The sequence below is a fragment of the Armigeres subalbatus genome, chromosome 1 (assembly GCF_024139115.2).
Source record: "Armigeres subalbatus isolate Guangzhou_Male chromosome 1, GZ_Asu_2, whole genome shotgun sequence".
In the NCBI taxonomy this organism is placed as follows: domain Eukaryota; kingdom Metazoa; phylum Arthropoda; class Insecta; order Diptera; family Culicidae; genus Armigeres; species Armigeres subalbatus.
This window is the reverse complement of record NC_085139.1, coordinates 131,387,080-131,408,612: the sequence shown is the minus strand read 5'-3', so window position 1 is coordinate 131,408,612 and position 21,533 is coordinate 131,387,080. Positions and strand designations below refer to the sequence as shown.

General features: G+C 39.9%; 1 protein-coding gene across 5 annotated transcripts in view; it reads left to right on the top strand.

Annotated features, from left to right (window-relative positions):
- The window catches only part of LOC134205131 (lateral signaling target protein 2 homolog), a 97,609-nt gene that overhangs the window by 58,144 nt on the left and 17,932 nt on the right, over positions 1–21,533 (top strand). For all 5 annotated transcript variants that reach the window (XM_062680080.1, XM_062680079.1, XM_062680078.1 and 2 more), the window contains exons 3-4: positions 11,861–12,001; positions 12,372–14,110. In XM_062680080.1, coding sequence (XP_062536064.1) covers positions 11,861–12,001; positions 12,372–14,110 — 1,880 coding nt within the window. The remainder of the gene's footprint in view (positions 1–11,860; positions 12,002–12,371; positions 14,111–21,533) is intronic.

The window sequence follows — 21,533 nt, the reverse complement described above, 5'->3', positions numbered from 1 at the left end:
TCAATTCTTTGATCAGCCCACTGAAGTTTACCGTATTGTATATGATCCACAACATCTATGGCAAAAAAGTGGTTGATGCCTTCTCTAATTACGAGAAAGGCAGGGTATTTTTTTTCAGTTTCATTCTTATTCATTATTTTTGCAAAATAAACTACAGTATAGTCTTATAAAACATTCAGGAATATTTTTTGATTTTTTTTTTGTTCATTATCAGTTTTATTTAAAACTTTAACTATTTTAAAATCATGTGGTTCCTTGCCAGTTTGGTAATTTTGTTATTCATAACTTGGAATATAATAACATTATATTCAAAATGTTGTAATTATGTGTTCGTTATTTTCTAAATAATATAAACTCAGTCTGTTTAAAAAAACATATAATAGGTTATTAAAATAAAAAAAAACAATTCTCGAATTCATTACTTATTTATCTAAAACTATAAAATTATATTTATATACTTACAAGGTTTAGTACATCTTCTATTATTCTAGATATTAATGGATCTGAATACAAAAGAAGCCTTTGCATCAGATCCTGATTTGTTGCAATACGAGAAAACTTTCTCGTATTACTTCTTCGAAATTCTTTAATATTTTTGTTGTTAGCTTCTGCACTCTCTTCTGATAGTTCTCCAATTGGTAGTAATGCCTGTTCGATGATGTCAGGTCCGTGTATTAGAACTTTATGTACCGTAGCTGGCAGATAATACCAGGGGTACTCTTTTATCAACATTCTTGCAGTTGTTAAAGCATATTCTCTGAATTTTTCTATTTCAATGTCATAGCCTGAAGCCAAGCATTGCAACACAACTCCGCACCTAAAAGTGTAAGAAATAAAAATTTAGGAAGAAAATAATTAAAAGACAATTCCATCTCACCTGTCTATCAGTTCTTTCTTAAGCCCGGTTATCTCAGCAGATATGTCAGAATTTCTGAAAAAGGATCTTGCCGTATTGCCATCATTTGAATTTCCGCTTCCTCCACTCCTCGGTTTGTCGATTATTAATCCTAGTTTTGCTCGGAAGTCAAGTTGCACTTGCTTTTTACGAACAGCAAAAAGTTCTTTATCCTTTTCACTTCTTACTTGCCAGGTCTTCACATCTTTGCGATAAGCGACATTTTTTGAATAATCAAGAAATCAGATTTCTGCGTGCAAAGGAGATATCTTAACCTGATGTCGATCCTCATGGACGTTATTCATGAGGCATTGCTCAATGTTGTTCATTTGTTTAGGGTTTGCACCACATATGAAGCACCTAAAAATATAATTTAAAGTTCTCAAGCTTGCTTAAGGGAAAATCCATTAATTACGTCACACAGAAAAAGATCATTTTCAACCCTTCTCTCTGCCTCTATTTGTTACACTTTATGTGATGACTTTTTTCAGAACCTTTTCTCTTTATCCTAGAATGTAACATATTTAATCGATTGTCCCTTTTTTAAAGTTGCTATTTTGTCATACTTAGTGGAAGATGTTTCTGTTAATGCGTTACAAATTTTTCCATCCACCATAGTAAGATTAAGATTATGTTTAACGAATGTTCCTGTTTCGACTTCGGTTAGCTGTAGCTGATTTATCTTCTGCTTATAATATGATTCTTCAGCAATTGATAGTTCAGTTGTTTCTTTTAAGAACTGGAGCCGGATGGGTCTGCAATACCGTGTGGATGACGGACGTGGGTTTTTCCATAAAACAACGGAATCATTCAGCACCATACGGAGAGGAACGTAAGACGTGACAAACAAATTTCCGTCTTCTCCTGTGGAATTGATGAACCCCTGCTTATATTCGCTGTATCCAGAACTTCCATCAAAGCCCCATTTCCCTAAAAGCACAATTTCTGCTTGATGATGATTACGTATTTCCTGTGAAATAACTGGATCTGACTTAAACATCCTGGACACAGTATGATCCAGTTAGCTTTGAAGCTCCATTTCAGCAGATGTCTCAGTCATTGTTTCGCAGGATAACAGTATTTTTTGGCGTTAGGAACTACCTGAAAATTATAAATAGTTTTATTCAGCTTTGGCTTTTAATCAACCATACCATACCTGATAAGATGGGAATACTGGTAAATCCGTTTTTTCATTTACAAAGCTTCGAATCAATAAACTTGGCTTCAACAAACAAAGAAAGGATTTCGTTCGGACCGGGTTGACAAAATTCAGATCCATAACGTATGGAGCATAAAGCAGACTGATCATGTTTCGACAGTTCTGCTAACCGCCTTCTCTTTGAACGTTTGCTACAATCTTCAAACTTCTTTCTTGGACGACCACGTGAAGGATTTGGCTTACCTTCTTGGTTTGGAGTAGTTTGAATACTTTCACCTTGTAGAAGTACATTTTCTATGTTCTTCAACCAATTACCATGTCTCTTCATCATTCTTGTTTTGTTCCTGAAAGACGTCTTCCACATGACCGCCAGTTTTTTGCAAACAACTCTCTTTTTTAATTGAACTTTATTTTTTTTCGGGAATTGTTTCAAGAATCGTTTCCAACACAATCTTTTTTTCAGAATCTGTACCATCTACCGATGTCCATATTTTGTAGATATCCATCCGAGAGAGAGAAATACAGTTATTTTGATGATCCATTGCTTACAAGTCTGATGACAATATTTCAGAACACGTGCACGTTCGAGAACTGATCATTTTAGATAGTTAAAAGAATCAATGTGATGGCCTACTGCGATGAACAGGAAAAGCAGTTTAAGCAGATGAATCGAGAGGGAACATAGTTTAGTGGGTAAAGATGGTCATATTCTGCAGAAACTAGTGTTTTGATCATCCATTTTACTGAAGTTGTTATCTTCACTTTTAACTTCGTCGTAGACGGTCGCAGCTGGAATTTTCCTCAAGTGACAGCTGATAGCCTTCATAATTACTCATGTTTCAACATGGAATTGAAGGAGGACGATAATTTATTGGTTGATGAAAATGACCATATTTTGCAGTAATTGGTATTTTTGAGCAACAATTTAACTGAAATTGTTTTCTTCACAATTATCTTGGTCGCAGACGGTCGCAGTTGGAATATCTCTCAAATGACGACTGAGAGGCTATATAATTGCTCACGGGGTGTTTCAGGAGGGGAATCGAGGGGAAAATATACTTTCTCGATGAATAAATATTACTATTATTATCAAAAAGAACACGTTAATTTATCTAAATACAACGATGTACAACGCCTTACTACAAAGTACTAATAACCCAAAAAGTTTGGCGTAGAAACTTGTAGTAAAAAAAAAAAATACTCACGACAGTAAGATCTTGAAAAAAATAATGATAGCATGACGTGTGCAAATATTTTTGTATATGTATTTAAACTGAATATCTAAGATACAGTGCCATATAAAAACTATTAAAGAACCAAACTCGATGGAAACGATGTTGGTATATCATAAAGAACATGATAAATCAACGATTAAAGGGTAACTAGTAAAGTTTTAACAATATCATTATTTTGGATTTATGACCTATGGGGGAACCACTGTGCAGCGTGGAGAACGGAGAGACCAGCATTCGGAACAAAGAAGCCGTTTTGGGAGTGTTAACACGATACACGAGATACCTGGCAAGTTAAAGTCACCAAGTACGACAATGTGATCAATAGAATTAGCAGCCTCAAGGATCGACGAAACGGAATCGCAGTGAATTCCAACATAATTAATATCGCGGGTTCGATCAGGTGGGATGTATATTGCACAAAAAAACAGCTTACTATCACCCAGCTCGATTGACGTCCAGACCTGCTCAAGACATTCCCAGGACGAATCTTCGACTGCTCTGGGCTGTAGGCTTGATTAAACAGCAACAAATGCACTTCCTCCGGATTTTTTCGGCTGTTGCTATGACTTCGGTCGCAACGGAAAACTTCATATCTAGAATCGAACACCTGACTAGATAGCATGTTCTTATTGAGTCATGTTTCGATGAAGACGGCGATATCATAGCACTGATCAGTGACTGCTAGACGATATTCTTCGATAGAAGAATTGATGCCGCCCACATTTTGGTAGTATACTAACAGTTTGTCTAGTCGTTCGATGATGGAAGTTGAAAATCTTTCCGACAGAGAAGACCCAGTTGCTGCGTTGATGGTGTGCGGAAAACATTCTCGTCCAGCTCAAACACAGGACGAAGTCAAACGACAGAGCGAGATGTTCGAGGGTTTTGGAGAATTTCATCACCAATGCTGGGTACTCCTGATTATTGGCGAAGGATGTCCAGACGATGACCGTGTGTTGTAGCAATCCCGATTAATGTCGGATAATTGAATCGGAGTTGCAATGGTAGTGCTGTTTTGATCAGTGTTAACTCGTCGTCGAGCAAAACTAAAACTCAAAAGGCTTTCAGGCCGAGGATTGCTCAATAAGACTTGGTTCTTGCCTGTTTGCGGAAGACCTTTTCGCTAACCCCAGACACAGGACCGGGACGACTGTTGAACGGTGGCCGTTGCAAGGAGGACTCGACTGTGTTGGGGGGCTCAGATGTTTCCATAAAGCTTAGGTCAAGCATGCATTCCGGTGACCGAGAAAAAAGCATTTGGTACGTGGGTTTCAAACTGGATGCTTCAATGCTGATGAATTTTGGGCTTTCCGTTGGGTAGACTGAGGTAGAATTTTGTGTGGGGGATCATCTGATTTGAAATCTTTGAAATCAAAATTGAAGTTTGATCTATTATTTAGTGCATCCCAAGCCTCCGAAGTATTCACATAGAAATCCGAAATTCCTTCGATGTCCCTAAGATCGTCAACAGCCTATAGACAGTCTTAGACTTCAAGTTTCGCGTCGGTGTGCAAAAGCTAGGAATTGTGCTAATTGTGTACAGTTTTTCGCAAAACATAGTGACTAAGAAAGATAGTCACGTGAGCAGAAATCGTGTAGATTTCATGAAGGATTGGAATAGTGAGTTTTGAAAATGTTTTTGCCTTTCTCGTACAACAAAGTTGTACCGAAAGGCTATAGGATTACTCCAAAAAAGAACTTTCGATAGAAGGCCCGGAGACCCATAGTGTTATATATTGATCGGAGAGCTGATCGCAGAATTTTGTGGTAATAACGACATGGTGATCGGGAGATCGCTCTTCCCTCATCGACCGGTTCACAAGGTCACGTGGGTCTCCCGTGACGGCTTTACAGAAAATCAAATCGACCACATCTGCATCAGCCGAAAATGGAAACGGAGCCTTCTTGATGTACAGAATAAACGTAGTGCCGATATCGCGTCTGATCATCACCTCCTCATCGACGAAATACGCCTGCGCATTGCGCGGATTCGTCGGCAGGAAAAAGAGTTGGACGACGATTCAACACACGCCGACTAGAAGATGCCACGATGAAACGGTCCTTCGTTGAAGAACTGGAGACGCGTGCTGCAGATATTCCGGAAGGTGGCAGCGTGGAAGACCAATGGACCGCCATCAAGAATGCCTTCATCGCCACCAGCGAGAACAATCTGGGTGAACTGCGCACCCAGAGAAAACAATGGATCACCGATGAGACCTGGATGAAGATAGAGGAGCGAAGAGAAGCCAAAGGCGCGATAGAGTGATCGAAAACCAGAGGAGCCAAAGTCTTAGCCCGTCAACGATACGCGGCTCTTGAGAAGGAAGTAAAACACTCATGTCGACGGGACAAGCGAGCGTGGGCAGACTCTCTGGCCGACGAAGGAGAGAGAGCCGCCGCAACTGGGGACATTCGCCTCCTCTACGATATCTCACGACGCTTAAGCGGGGCGAAGATGCAACGATGCCTGTGAAAGACGCGAATGATCACTTATTGACCGACCCAACTGACCAGCTGAAACGCTGGTTCGAGCACTTCGAACAACTTTTTCAAGTGCCAGCCAGGCCATCACCACCTCGGCATGATCTGCCTAGGATCCGACGTATAACACGCGTCAATACCGAAGCTCCATCACTGCTAGAGATTCAAACAGCCATCCAAAGCATGAAATCGAATAAAGCCCCAGAGGTCGACCGCATATCAGCCGAGATGCTCAAAGCTGACCCCATGACATCCGCACAACTACTGCATAGTTTATTTCATAATATCTGGGACACTGCAACTTTCCCGGTCGACTGGATGCAAGGTATCTTAGTGAAGGTGCCCAAAAAGGGTGATCTGACTGTATGCGATAACTGGCGAGGCATTATGTTACTGTGTACCGTTCTCAAAGTTCTGTGCAAAATTATCCTAGCCCGGATTCAGGAGTAGATCGATGCGACTCTCCGTCGGTAGCAGGCCGGATTCCGTGCCGGAAGATCCTGTGTGGACTAAATTGTCACGCTCCGCATAATTCTGGAGCAGGTCAACGAATTCCAAGAGTCCCTTTACTTGGTATTCATTGACTACGAAAAAGCTTTCGACCGTCTCAATCACGAGAATATGTGGGGCGCCCTAAGACGCAGTACGAGGCCTTTTCGTGTAGAGTGCTGCACAATGGGGTCTTGTCCCACCCTATCCGGGTCGTAGCTGGTGTGAGCAAGGATGTATTCTATCACCGTTACTGTTCCTCATCGTAATCGATGAGATTCTGGTAGATGCGATTGACCGTGAACCAAACCGCGGGCTGTTACGGCAGCCTATAACCATGGAGCACCTAAACGACTTCGAATTGGCGGATGACGTCGCACTCCTCGCGCAACGGCGCTCTGATATGCACAGTAAGCTCAACGACCTTGCCGAGCGCTCCTCCTCGGCAGGTTTAGTCATCAACGTCAACAAAACCAAATCGTTGGATGTAAACACGGTGACTCCTTCCAGGGCAACCGGGCAACCAGTGGAGAATGTTGAAAGCTTCCAATATCTTGGTAGCCAAATGGCGTCAGACGGCGGTACCAAGATCGACATAGGCGCACGGATCAAGAAAGCAAGGGCTGCCTTTGCGAGTTTAAGAAATATCTGGAAAAACAGGCAGATAAGTAAACGCACCAAAATACGAATTTTCAACTCTAACGTGAAATCTGTGCTGCTATACGCTAGCGAAACATCGTGTGTATCAGTGGAGAACACTCAACGGCTGCAGGTGTTCATTAACAGATGCCTGCGGTATATAATTCGGGCCTGGTGGCGTCACAATTGGATCTCAAACAAAGAGCTCCATCGTCGTTGTCACCAGACGCCGATAGCAACAGAAATTCGGGATCGGAAGTGAGGCTGGGTCGGCCACACTCTACGTAGGGGCGGAAACGAAATCTGTAAACAAGCATTAGACTAGAACCCAGCGGGACATCGCAGCAGAGGCAGACCCAGAGGCTCATGGCGGCGAAGCCTCAGTAAAGAAATAAAAGAAATCGACCGAAATCTAACCTGGCAACAGGTTAAAGCGATAGCCGGGCAACGCTCAGGATGGAGATCTTTCAAGTCGGCCCTTTGCACCACCGGAGGTGTACAGGACCCATAAGTAAGTAAGTCAGTTCGACGAACTGAGGTGATGTCTGTATGTGTACGACATTTGTAGACACACTTTTTGGAACTTAGCTTTTCCCGATTTACTCGCAACCCATTTACTATGATCCCATTGTTTGCTATTGAAAATTGGCCCGACCGGTCATTGCATTTCGGAATTATTTAAAAATCCTTGTGTTTTCCTTGGTCATTGGAAAAAAAAATCAATTTTCAAGAATGATGGCAATGCATATCAAATAATCAAAAACGTGCGAAATGATGCCATCTAGACTCCTAAAGTGTTTTTTAACCTTTTTAATGTGATTTTTTCAATACATTTTGCACAAGATAGGCATCATCGCCACTAGGTGGATTAATCTGGGTTTTTCTTTTTGCCCTTCTCGTACAACAAAGTAAAATAAAATAGTATTCGTTCCGACCTTAATGAATTATCGCCACATCCTATCATAGCCCTAGGTACATCATATATGAGATAATTTGCATATACGCCGGCCTTCGCCCTTACATAATAATCCCTCTTTACCTTGTCGCATACTTGACTTGACAAAGCAAATTAAAACCTCTGCAAAAGTTCAACGTTGAGCGGCATCATTCAATAGAAAATAGACTGCATGGTTATCACAATTTTTAAATTGCACTTTTTGGGCTTCGGGAGTGTTGTAGACGCTCGACGAGGCTCGCCGTTCACGGACGTGGTCGCATCTTTGGTAGCCAGATCCATCATCAGGTGCTGCTGTGCATACAGGGGTTAGACAAAACGGTCTCTGGTAGCCTAGGACCGATCGGAGGTTTTATAATGAGACAGAATACTAGAAGAGTTTCCGCGTCTGATGGTCCCGGTTTTATCAAAATCGGATTATTCTACGTAAGGTTATGCTCATTTGAATTTCGACGATATTTTGAAACTTTTTTCAAAATAGGATTTGCCATCGGTGTCTTTTGTTTGTTCCAAGAATACATTTGATTTCTTTGAAGCATCATAAATATACTAAAAGTAAATTAGCACAAAAGTTGTTTTCTACTCAGCTCTAATTGCTAAATATGTATGTTCACAATCAATTTATTGTGTTACTGTGCATTTATTGTGTTACTGCCACAACTTCAACTTCAACCAACAATGTACCCAATGTACCCAACCGGAAAAAATCAATAGCAAGCACTACCAATAAGAAATACGGAAAGGAAGAAATGAGACATTTCTCACATTCCATAAGAAATAAGACGTGAAAAGTAGGATGATAGATGAGAAGTAAAAGTGATAAGTGCAAAGTGAGAAGTGATAATTAAGCTGCTTGAGCTTGAGCTTGATTGACTGCTCGTAGTTGCTACTCCATTATGACCAGATCAGCTGTTCTTGCACAAGGAACCAACAGATGTTTGCTTGGGACTAGCACACATCTTCAATGTGCAAGTACTGGTGATCTCATTTGATAGGTCATACTGGCGCCTGCCACGTCAGAATGCAAGTCAATGTAGGGAAGGGGGAGGAAATGATGATGCAATCACTCGCCCACTGCAAGCCGAATATACCTCTGCACTTGCCACGAGTTCATGCGGAATTTGTTGGAATTTTTGGGTTAGGTTGGAGAGGCAGAGGTCCGTCTTGGTTAACGAGCTGCCAATGTGATAGATAGGAGAAGGTAACTGATGGAATTTCTAATTGGATGTAGGAAACGAGCGATAGTTCATTTCCAATTCTAGCAGATTACTGTTAGAATACTCAAGTTGAAGGTATAGGAATAGTAATGGAAACGGTATGGAAGTCCATTTCCAGTTCTAGCGATTGCTAGAACATGAGAAATACAGAGAAAGATACAAAGTAGGAGAATGGAACGGACCTGGGATTGAACCCACGACCTCCTGCGTATGAGGCAGAAGCAGTAGCCATATGACTACCAAGCCCTCTTCGAAACAAGAGAGATCACGCACTGAACTGATTAATTTTATTACCGGCCGCGCAATGCAGAACACAATAATTCGTCCGACCACGCGATCGTTCTGCTGTCCGAAACATGAGAGATCACGCACTGAACTGAATAATTTTATTACCGGCCGCGCAATGCAGAACACAATAATTCGTCCGACCACGCGATCGTTCTGCTGTCCGAAACATGAGAGATCACGCACTGAACTGAATAATTTTATTACCGGCCGCGCAATGCAGAACACAATAATTCGTCCGACCACGCGATCGTTCTGCTGTCCGAAACATGAGAGATCACGCACTGAACTGATTAATTTTATTACCGGCCGCGCAATGCAGAACACAATAATTCGTCCGACCACGCGATCGTTCTGCTGTCCGAAACATGAGAGATCACGCACTGAACTGAATAATTTTATTACCGGCCGCGCAATGCAGAACACAATAATTCGGCCGACCACGCGATCGTTCTGCTGTCCGAAACATGAGAGATCACGCACTGAACTGATTAATTTTATTACCGGCCGCGCAATGCAGAACACAATAATTCGTCCGACCACGCGATCGTTCTGCTGTCCGAAACATGAGAGATCACGCACTGAACTGATTAATTTTATTACCGGCCGCGCAATGCAGAACACAATAATTCGTCCGACCACGCGATCGTTCTGCTGACCGAAACATGAGAGATCACGCACTGAACTGATTAATTTTATTACCGGCCGCGCAATGCAGAACACAATAATTCGTCCGACCACGCGATCGTTCTGCTGACCGAAACATCGCAAAGTGAGAAGTGATAATTAAGAAGTAAAAACTTTGAAGTGAAGTGATAAGCAAAAAGTGAAATGTAAAAATTAGAAGTGAGATGTGTGAAGTGAGTAGTGGAAAAAGAAAAGTGAGAAATTCGAAGTGAAAAGTGTGAAGTAAGAAATGGAAAGTGAGTAATGAGAAGTGAGATGGGCGAAGTGAGAAATTAAAAGTTAGAAGTGAGAAAGGAGAAGTTAAAAACATAAGTGAGAAGTAAGGACCGAGAAGTTATAAGTGAAAAATAAAACAAGTGACGAGTGAGACGTGAGAATTAAAAATTATAAAATGATTCCATGTTCCTTCTTTATTCTTCATTTTTCATTCTCCCTTTCTCCTTCTTTCTTCCTTCATCCTTCTTCTTTCATCTTTCCTCATTGTTCCTTTTTTCTTTTATCTTCTCCCTTTTACTTTCTTCCATCTTTCTTCTTCTTTCTTCTTACTTCATTCATCCTTATTCTTTTTCTTCCCGCCTTTCTTCATTAATATTCTTTAGTTTTCCTTGTTCTTCCATTTTTCTTTTTTCTTCTTCCTTCACTCTTCCTTTTTCTTCCTGTCAAAAATCACTTCCGAACAACTCGCTTTTCACTTCCTGCTTAGGTTTTCCTTCCTACCCACTTCCCACCTCTCCTTTCGCAACTATCACATCTCACTTCTCACCACTAATTTCTCATTCTTACTCCTCACTACTGATTGCACACATCTCACTACTCAGTAGTCACTGCTCACTACTTTGTACTCCCTTTGAACACATCATTTCTCACTTTTCATTATTCACTTAGAACATCTCACTTCTCATTTCATTTAATAAGGAAACAAATTTTAACTCATCGGGGAAACAGCATTCGGCCAGATGACTTTAAATAATTTTACTACATGCTATTTAAAATGTTTGATACAAAAAATGTTTGACTACATGCTATAAAAAATATTTGCTAGTATTTCTATCACGAGACCTCTTAAATTCGATGGTCTCTTCAATATCGAATGAGGGAGTGTTCACTGTATTACTTTTAGGCTGTTGTAAATGTGCGAATGATAAAAGTCGACCATTTTATGCCTATACACCCAGGTTTTTTTTTACACGGTTTGGTTTTGGTCGTTTAAGACCTTCAGTGTCTATGAAACAATGAGTTAACCCCACCAAAAAATTCACAAAAAATCCAGGAAAATTCAGGGGGTAATTGAAAAGCTGTGAAAGTTCAGGTTAACCGAGACATTAATGAATTCCAACCGCGTAAAAAAAACCTGGGTGTAGCTCCAAAAATATCTTCACTTTATTTAGGCATGACGCAGAAAAAAATTAATCATCCAATTCTTCGTGGAAAATTCGTCAAAAGTTAAACTAAGCGATGTGCACAATTCACTACCCAGATATATTTACGGCAAATGTACGAAGTGATAAGCACTTTAAACATTTACGGGATCTAAAAAGTCAACATTCGTTACAACGAAAGATCAAGCAATGATGACGTCCAAATACCGATTGCTTAGCCGCACATGTTTACATACAAATACTGCTGATAATAATTATAGCTGATAAACACCATTATCAACTCCAGCACTGAGCTTTAATTTAATAGTACGAAGATTGTACTGCAAATTGGGTCTCCGAACTGGGTTGAAAAGCAGGCCAAGTTCCGGTTGGAATGTAGAGCCATCGAAGAAGAAGAAGAACCACAAATTGATTTTCCTCTCTTTTCTTCCTATTTTAGGCTGATGATAAATCGTTGCTAGCAAGATTCTACCATGCAGACAGAGCTCTTACCGCGGTTGCTAGTGAGTTGGATAGTTTTGATGGACGCGCAGAACCAGTACGATGCACCCGATTAGTAGGTCGGTTACGACAAGGACAGGTAAATAAGCATTACTTTGATTCCTATCTATAACTATACCGTCGTCGGGGGTGACAATGGGTCAAATGGGGGTGAGAACGGATCACTGTTTGAATTACTTAGAATGCTTAAATTGAAGTTATTCAGGACATGAAAACAAAATTATAAGAGACCTTTATGAAATAGTTTGCTATCCGACCACCAGACTGTCGGTTAGAGCGATGATCCATTGTCACCCCTGGCCCATTGTCACCCCCAATGCCGGTAGTTAACAAAATATTCTGCTATTTGGATTATTATTTAATCTTTAAACTGCTTCCAATTATTATTGTCGTTATCATCAACACTTCTGAGCGAATCGAATACTCACGTTTTAATTTCATCATTTTAGGACCGTGTGTTGGCTATCACGAACCAAATCATGGACGAGCTTCTGGGCGAAGATCGAGCTCCACGTGCATTCCGTGCCAAATTTCCGGAAGAAGTGCTACAAGAAAGTCTGGCCGGTCAGCTGTGGTTTGGGGCGGAGTGCCTCGCAGCCGGATCATCCATCATGAATCGCGAGGTGGAAAGTGCCACGATGCGACCCCTGGCAAAAGCCGTTACGAAAAGCTTGGACAACGTTCGAAATCTGCTGCGAGAGCAGTGCCTGCGGAACAACACACCAAACAGTTTGACGCTGCGGTTAGATGTGAACGATGCCGCGACGGAACAGTTGTACGAAAGTTTGAAGATTTTCGACCGCCTGTTTGCAGAATTTGAGTTGCTATACGTCAGCGCGATGGTACAAGTCAAATCGAAGCAAGAATACGAAATGCAAGAACTGATATGTGTGCTTTTCTCGGAAACGTTGCAACGGGCACTCAAAATCGGTCTGCTCGAGCAGGAACAGGTAGACTCGTATGACCCGGCGTTGATGTTTTCAATTCCACGGTTGGCTATCGTCGCCGGGTTAGTTATATTCAAGGATGGGCCGCTAAACATGGATCAACCGGCGGATAACATTTCGGAAATGTTTCGTCCATTTCGAAAACTGTTGATCAAAATGCGAGATCTGCTTCGAACGCTAACCAAACATGAGCTATATCAGTTGGAAAAATTGCTGTGCACCAACGAGGAAATTAGTCTGAAGGAAGAAATAATCTGTGATGCAAACGAAAATGATAACAGCGGTGTCTCGCCAAAGGAAGACGAAGTTGTTATTGTGACAACCAATGTTAATAGTAGTAACAGTTGTGATAGTCGAGTTGAAGATTCATTAGATGATAATCGGCGGCACGATTCGAATGCCCGAACCAATCGGAACAATAGTTTATATAGTACCCCTATTGTAGATTGTAATCGAATACAGGATGCAGAGGACGATTTGTCCGAAAATGATGACGAAGACGATCCTAGCAGTATTCTGAAAGACAGTCTAGTGACGTCGGATTGCGCATCGGGATATTTAATTCCGAACACAAATTTTGGTAACTTACTACAGACGAATGAAGCGCCTTTGACAGACAGTTTTATTGCAACAGACGAAGAGCTGAAGCTGGATACTTCATCTAATGCTCGGATAGAACAGATTTTGTCAGAAACTAATCAAAAACTTGCAGATTCTGGGCTTGGTACAGCCAACCCAAGTGTAGACAATTCTCCCGAATCGGATACAGAACATCCGGTTACGACCCGCGTAATAGGAGAATCCTCAGAAGACGAAGGAGAAGTGGATGAGTACGACAATGAAGAAGGGGACGAAGATAGCGACGGTACACTTTGTGATAGCCAAGTCACAAGCTTGTCATTGATGGATCCTAGTTCCAGCGCTGGCGCATCGCATTCTGGGAAGCAGCAACGTAATCATAGGCAACACAATCATCACAGACATCGTCGATCGGGTGGAAGTGTGATATCGGCTACCACGGGCCGAAAATATAACTCCAAGCATCATCGGTCGAGTGCTTCCAGTACGTCGTTGGTACCAGTTGCCAGTAATCAAAGCACGTCGTCGAAGACATTCTCTAGCTGTGATACATCTCCGTCATCTGGTAATCAAAGCGAATGCAGTAGCACCAGTAGCACGAACGGTGAACCCTCGCAAGATGTGGCAATCGCTATTCGGGCAGCAGGAAGGATCAAATTCAAGTGAGTAGCCAAGAAATGAATGGCTTCTAGCAAGTTACACCATCATTTCATCCTATTTAAAATTAAACTTATTTGACAGTTGCAAATATTCTCGCATAAATCATAATTTTAAAGTCCAACACTTATTTCGCGTATTTCGAGTCTATTTTTTAAGTTGGCAAACTACTACGGCTATCATGTAGAAGAAGTCTTGTATAACACCCAAAAAAAAATTAAGAGTTGCGAAATCCTGTTGTATTAACTAATCAAAAATAGGCTTTGGAACATTATATCGAATGACAATGATTGACGTTTCGAAAGTGATTTGCAGCATAGAATTTCATATAAAGAATAATCTTTCTTCTAATGTATATTAATCATATAATAACTAGTTCAATATAAAATTTACTCCCAGCCATTATTCGTGAATGGTTAAGCGGAAGTTTAATTTCAACCAAATAACCATTCGTGTGTTTCTTCGATGTGATGATGTAAAAACTTATGAAAAAAGGCAAAACAAGAAATATTATCGTGAAGATGGTTGCTTATGTTCGAAAACGAGCTTCGGCTATAAAGTGATTACTTACTTGTGGGTCCTATACACCCCGAGTGGCACAAAGGGCCGAATTAAAAGATCTATATCCTAAGCGATGTCCAGGTATCGCCTTAACCTGTTGCCAAGTTAGAATTTAGTCTACTTCTTTTATTTCTTTATGGAGGCTACGCCACAATGAGCCTCTGGGTTTGCCTCTGATGCGATGTCTAGCTGGGTTCCAGTCCATAGATTATAATGCTTGTTTACAGGTTTCGTTTCCCTCTATATACGTAAGGTTTGGTCAACACAGCCTTTCTTCTGCTCACGAGTTTCAGTTGCTATCGGCGTCTGGTGACAACGACGATGGAGCTCGTTGTTTAAGATCCAGTCATGAGACCAACAGCCTCGAATTATGTACCGCAGGCAACTGTTACTCGAATACGGACTTCCGGATAAACTTATATGGTTGGCCAGGGCGACGACTGATCGGATGTTTCAGGGGCACTCTCAGATCCTTTTATTCAAATTCTGAGGGGGTAATACGTAGCGCAGGATTTTACACGAGTGGTACGAATTCTCGAATGGCCGCACCTCGGATTGTAGATAAAGAACTCAGACGGTATTCAGAGAGTCGTTCCATATACCATATCAGCAAATGAACATTTCATGATAGCAACCCAAGCAGATTCAGGTACTGGTAGGTGCTGATACCATCGCTCGCCGTGGCAAAAAATCGACTACTTAAGATTTTTGTACCAACGTTCGATGATACCATTCGAGTCGTGCATAGGTGCACTGCTCTAAGCATTTGGAAAATAGGAATGACTCGAACGCCATCATTGAATGGTTGCTCGCTGAAACGAGCCATCCATCCGGTGACTTAAGCTTCAGCAATTGTTGGTGCAGTCATGTTTTAAACGGGCAACGCTTCGGGCCACCTTATGGACAATAAACTCTTTAAAACTTAGTTAATGAAACGTGCACAAAGGTTTAATGTTCAGTAAAACAATGATAGAAACGTCTGCGCAGTGTCTGCTGAGGAATATGATAATCGAATAACGCTGAGACTCTAGAAAATAATCTTTGAAGTCTACAAATGGTGCCATACATACTGTAGTTGGTTTGATGAAAATGAATTCTTTTGTGTTGTTTCGTAGCGCTCTCGGATGAATGTTAAAATTTATCTGCTACAAGATAGAATTACAGTCAATACGGCCCTGTAAAACGTCTGCAATTAGAAGAGCCCGAGTGCCCGATGACGAAATTAAATCCTAATTTATCAACTGACATCGGGCTCCGTAACTGGGCAGACGTAGTGGATCTCTCCAAGGTAGTTTGTGCAGAGCGTATCGTAGAAATCGGCGCTGCACATCGGTCTGATTCATTGAGATAGTTTGGGTTTCAAACTGCGGAGCAGTATTCTAAGACCAAGGAGCAGACGAGGACTTCAGAGAGTAAGTCCTTCACCATTCAGAGAATAAATTCAGGCTTTATCCACTGTGTACGAAATGTAAAATTTGAACGTTAATTTAAGTTGAGAAAAACTCTCAGATCCTTCACCTGAGTCCTGCTTTCGATGACGGTTCCTACAAGCTTAGAGTCAAAAGTAATCAAGCTTTTCTTCCGAGAGAAGGCAATCGTCGATCATTTTGCAGGAATCATGACCATTCAGTTGATAATGCATTAATTTAAAAATGATATAAGCTGATTTTGCAGGAGGTGACAATCTGCGATTTAATTAATATGGAGAAAGATCGTATGACCGTCCATTAGAGTGATTCAAATTTTGATTTTTTGCTCCCCGATGCTTAAACGATTGCATTTTATCTTTTTATTAATCCTTCTAAATTTTTAGCTAATTTGGATGTAAATTGAGTGAGCACGCGTGGTTTGAAGTTTGTATGAAAAAACTTTCATGGAAAACCGTTCCTCAACTCTTCCCTACCAGCTCTAAAAACATATAAGTACATCGGCAACATAGAAAATTTTACAAGGAAATAGGCCGTTGATGCGAAATGATTTGATGCTCGCAAGAAAAGATATTAAGCAAAATTTTAATACTGAATCGATGGAAATTTAATTTAACACGTGAAAGAATAACATCAATATCAATAATGCGCATTTATGTTTTCTTCATAACTTTGCTTCCAAACGAAAAATCGCTTCGCAACAACAACAACTGCCTTTCAGCTTGAGAAGTATTCTGTGTAGGCAAAGTGTTGATTATGTTTAAATAGTTTATGGGCCACCCGACGAAACGGTTTCTCACATAAGGATCAGTTTTCACAGTAATTTCCATACAAACTTTAAATGACGTGTGCACAGTCAAATTACATCTAAAACTGATAAAAATTTAGGAGGCTTAATGAAATGGCAAATGCAATCGTTTAAGCATCAGGGGGCAAAAAAGTCAAAATTTGAATCACTCTACCGTCCATGTACGAAAGTCGTGAACACTCTAGAGCATAGTTCACGCCATTGAAGTACAGTAAAATGATCAAGGGTCCCAGATGGCTTCCTTGTGGTATTCCTGATGAGGCTGAAAAATCGTCTGATGAGTTTTCGCCGATAAAAACCACCAACTGGCGTCCAGTGAGGTACTCATACTCTTCATACTCCAAGCCTTCGAAGCTTCGCGATTGACGGATTTAGCTTGTCGAATGCAGCAGATAAGTCAGTGTATAGAACATCGGTTTGCGCTCTTATATTCATGTCTTACGTGATATTTGAAGTAAGACACAGCAAGTTAAAAGCTGGCCAGGCATGAACCCGTGTTTTTTTTTTTAGCTATTTTTATTTGCTAATTATCTAATACATGCATTTATCTCTTAGGCTAGGTGTTCCGTGTTTTCTTAACACTATCATCCTTATTTGCTATGTTACGCTTTTAGTTATTATTAATACATTTCAATTGCCTCTGGCAGTTAGGATATTTCCTCTGGTTGAATTAAACCATGTAGGAATTACAATGTTTTCTACTTAAACTAAACTTAACCTAATTTATACTAAGGGTACAAGGAGCTAATCGTTGCAATAGAAGATTGCAACGATTTTTGTCTAAAATTGGAAATTATTTTGTTGGACATTTGTTGCAATGTCTCAATATTAGAAATTCTATGAAGTTCATTGGTACTATACCACGGAAGCAACTTCAGAATCATTTTCAAAATTTTATTTTGAATCCTCTGAAGTGCCTTCTTTCTGGTATTGCAGCAACTAGTCCATATTGGCACAGCATACAACATAGCTGGTCTAAAAATTTGTTTGTAAATCAAAAGTTTGTTCTTAAGACAATGTTTTGATTTTCTGTATATAAGTGGATATAGACACTTAATATATTTGTTACATTTGGCTTGAAGGCCTTCAATGTGATTTTTAAAAGTTAATTTTTGATCTAGCAGAAGTCCTAAATATTTAGCTTCGCTAGACCAATTAATTGGAACCCCATTCATAGTGACAATATGTCTGCTAGAAGGTTTCAAATAAGAAGCTCTCGGCTTATGTGGGAAAATTATAAGCTGAGTTTTGGAAGCATTCGGGAAATTTTCCATTTTTGCAAGTAAGTGGAGAAAATATCCAAACTTTTTTGCAATCTACTACAAATGACACGAAGGCTTCGCCCTTTGGCTGAGAGACCTGTGTCATCTGCAAACAAAGATTTTTGACACCCTGGTGGTAAATCAGGTAAGTCAGAAGTAAAAATGTTATACAATATGGGCCCCAGTATGCTGCCTTGGGGAACACCAGCTCTAACAGGTAATCTATCAGATTTAGAATTCTGATAGTTTACCTGCAGTGAACGATCAGATAAATAATTTTGGATCAGTTTAATGATGTACAGAGGAAAATTAAAATTCATCAATTTTACGATTGTACGACATTTCGCGGTAAAACATTCCGCGGTTAACCATTTCGCGGTGTACCAGTTCGCGGTCTACCATTTCGCGTTCAGTATCATATCGCGGTATAACATTTCGCGGTTTATATTATTTGGCGGTATACCATTCCGCGGTTAGTACTATTCCGCGGTGAAACTTTTCGCGGTCAATACCAATTTGCAGGTTTAATTTTACTAATGTTACAAGTAGTTAAATAATGTGTTCTTTAACTTTGTAAAGCCTCAAATTCACCAAATTATTATGTAAAGTGAATAATCATTGAGTTTACACCAGACTCATATAAATTCAAATCCCAAAAAAAAATGTTTTGAAGCAAAACATATTTGCAAATACGACTACCGCCACCGCACCGGGAGTGACAATGGGTCTGGGGGTAAGAATGGGTCATCGCTTTCGCCGACAGTCAGGAGGTCCAAGAGCAAAATCGTCTAAAAAGGTCTCTTATCTTTTAATCTTCTTGCCCTCAGATGCATTCAATCCAATCTACAAGCATTCTAAGTGGTTGAAACAGTGACCCATTCTCACCCCCATTTGACCCATTGTCACCCCCGATGACGGTATGCAAAGAATGCGAAACAACACACTTTGCCTTATACCGGGCAAATGCAAACATTTAAAGAAAGCAAAACATAACATTTTGCTTTATACCGGTCAAATGCAAACATTTGAAGAAGACGAAACAACAGATTTTTCGTTATACCGGGCAAATGCAAATATTTAAAGAAGGCAAAACATCACAATTTGCCTTATACCGGGCAAATGCGAACATTTAAAGAAGACGAAACAGCACATATTGTCTTATACCGGGCAAATGCGAACATTTGAAGAAGACAGCACATGATTTTTAGCCTAATACCGGCTAACATTTAAGGAAGATACTTTTTGCCTTATGAATAATTTTCTGTCATTCCTTCTTTTGAATTCTACCAGAATACCATAGCCTTTTAAGGTATTAAGACAGCGACCTTTATCATATGATATAGTGTATCTTGATGACAAAGTTCACACATCTAATATCGACAATAATGTATACTGCCCGTAACCGCATAGTTGTCCCATCTTTGCTGGGTTTCCTATTCATATGGGACAGTTATGCGATTACAGGCAGTATATGTCTTTTGAAAATAACATAAAATAATGCGTAAAAGAAAAGAGAAAAATACTTGAAAGGGAAACGCAATGAAAAAAACGGCCATATAAAGAAGAGAAAATTAATAGTTAGTAGAAAAGAATGGCAAACTCTTAAAAATACAAAAAAAAAGTTAAAATGATAAGCTAAGCTTGAATACCGCGAAACGGAGCACCGCGAAATTGTAAACCGCGAAATAATATATACCGCGAAACGGAATACCGCCAAATTGTATAAACCGCGAAACAGATTACCGCCAAATGATACAGACCGCAAAATGGTACACAGCGAAATGGTTAACCGCGGAATGTTTTACCGCGAAATGTCGGACAACCCAATTTTACAATCAAACCTTCATGCCAAACACTGTCAAATGCTTTCTCTATATCAACAAGAGCAACTCCAGTCGAATATCCTTCAGATTTGTTGAACCGAATTAAGTTCGTAACTCTTAATAACTGATGAGTGGTTGAATGCCCATGGCGAAAACCAAATTGCTCATCAGCAAAAATAGAATTGTCATTAATATGAACCATCATTCTATTTAAAATAATCTTTTCAAACAGTTTGCTTATTGAAGAAAGCAAACTGATTAGGCGATAACTAGAAGCTTCAGCTGGATTTTTGTCCGGCTTTAAAATAGGAACAACTTTGGCGTTTTTCCATTTATCTGAGAAGTATGCCAATTGAAAACATTTGTTAAATATTTTAACCAAATAGGATAAAGAGCTCTCAGTAATAATACCATCATCACCCTGGGCTTTCATATTTTTAAATTTTCGAGTGATAAATCTCACTTCATCCAAATTAGTTTCAAACGAAGGGTCAAAAACATTCTCTTGATTGAGAATGTCTTCGAAGCTCCGTGTAACCTGATCCTCAATTGGACTAGTGAGACCTAGACTAAAATTATGGGCACTCTCAAACTGCTGAGCAAATTTTTGAGCCTTTTCGCCATTTGTTAATACAATTTTATTTCCCTCTTTAAGCGCTGGAATTGGCTTTTGAGGTTTTTTAAGAATTTTCGTTAATTTCCAAAAGGATTTCGAACTGGGATCCAACTTCGAGACATTATTCTCAAAGTTGGTATTTCTCAGAATAGCGAAACGTTTTTTAATTTCATTTTGCAAATCTCGCCAAATAACTTTCAAAGCGGGATCGCGAGTTCTTTGGTATTGCCTTCGCCTCACATTTTTAAGACGGATCAGAAGCTGAAGATCGTCGTGAATAATAATGGAGTTGAATTTAATTTCACATTTAGGAATTGCAATGCCTCTGGCTTCGACAATTAAATTTGTCAAAGATACGAGCGCATTGTCAATATCACTTTTGGTATCCAAAGGAATATTAATATCAAAATTCCTATCGATATATGTTTTATATAAATCCCAATCAGCTCTATGATAATTAAAAGTAGAGCTGATTGGATTATAAATGGCTTCTTGTGAGATTTCAAATGTCACAGGAAGGTGATCAGAGTCAAAGTCAGCATGAGTTACCAATTGCCCACACAGCTGACTTGAATCCGTTAACACTAAATCAATTGTAGAAGGATTTCGACTGGAAGAAAAACAAGTAGGGCCATTGGGATATTGAATAGTATAATATCCCGCAGAACAATCTTCAAATAAAATTTTGCCGTTGGAATTGCTTTGAGCATTATTCCATGAACGGTGTTTGGCATTGAAGTCACCAATTACGAAGAATTTTGATTTGTTGCGAGTCAGAATTTGAAGATCAGCTTTCTACAAATTCTTTTGCTGCCCATTGCATTGAAAAGGCAAGTAGGCTGCAATGAAGGAAAATTGTCCAAAATTTGTTTCAACAAAAACTCCCAAGGTTTCAAAAACTTTGGTTTCGAATGAAGAAAATAATTTATGT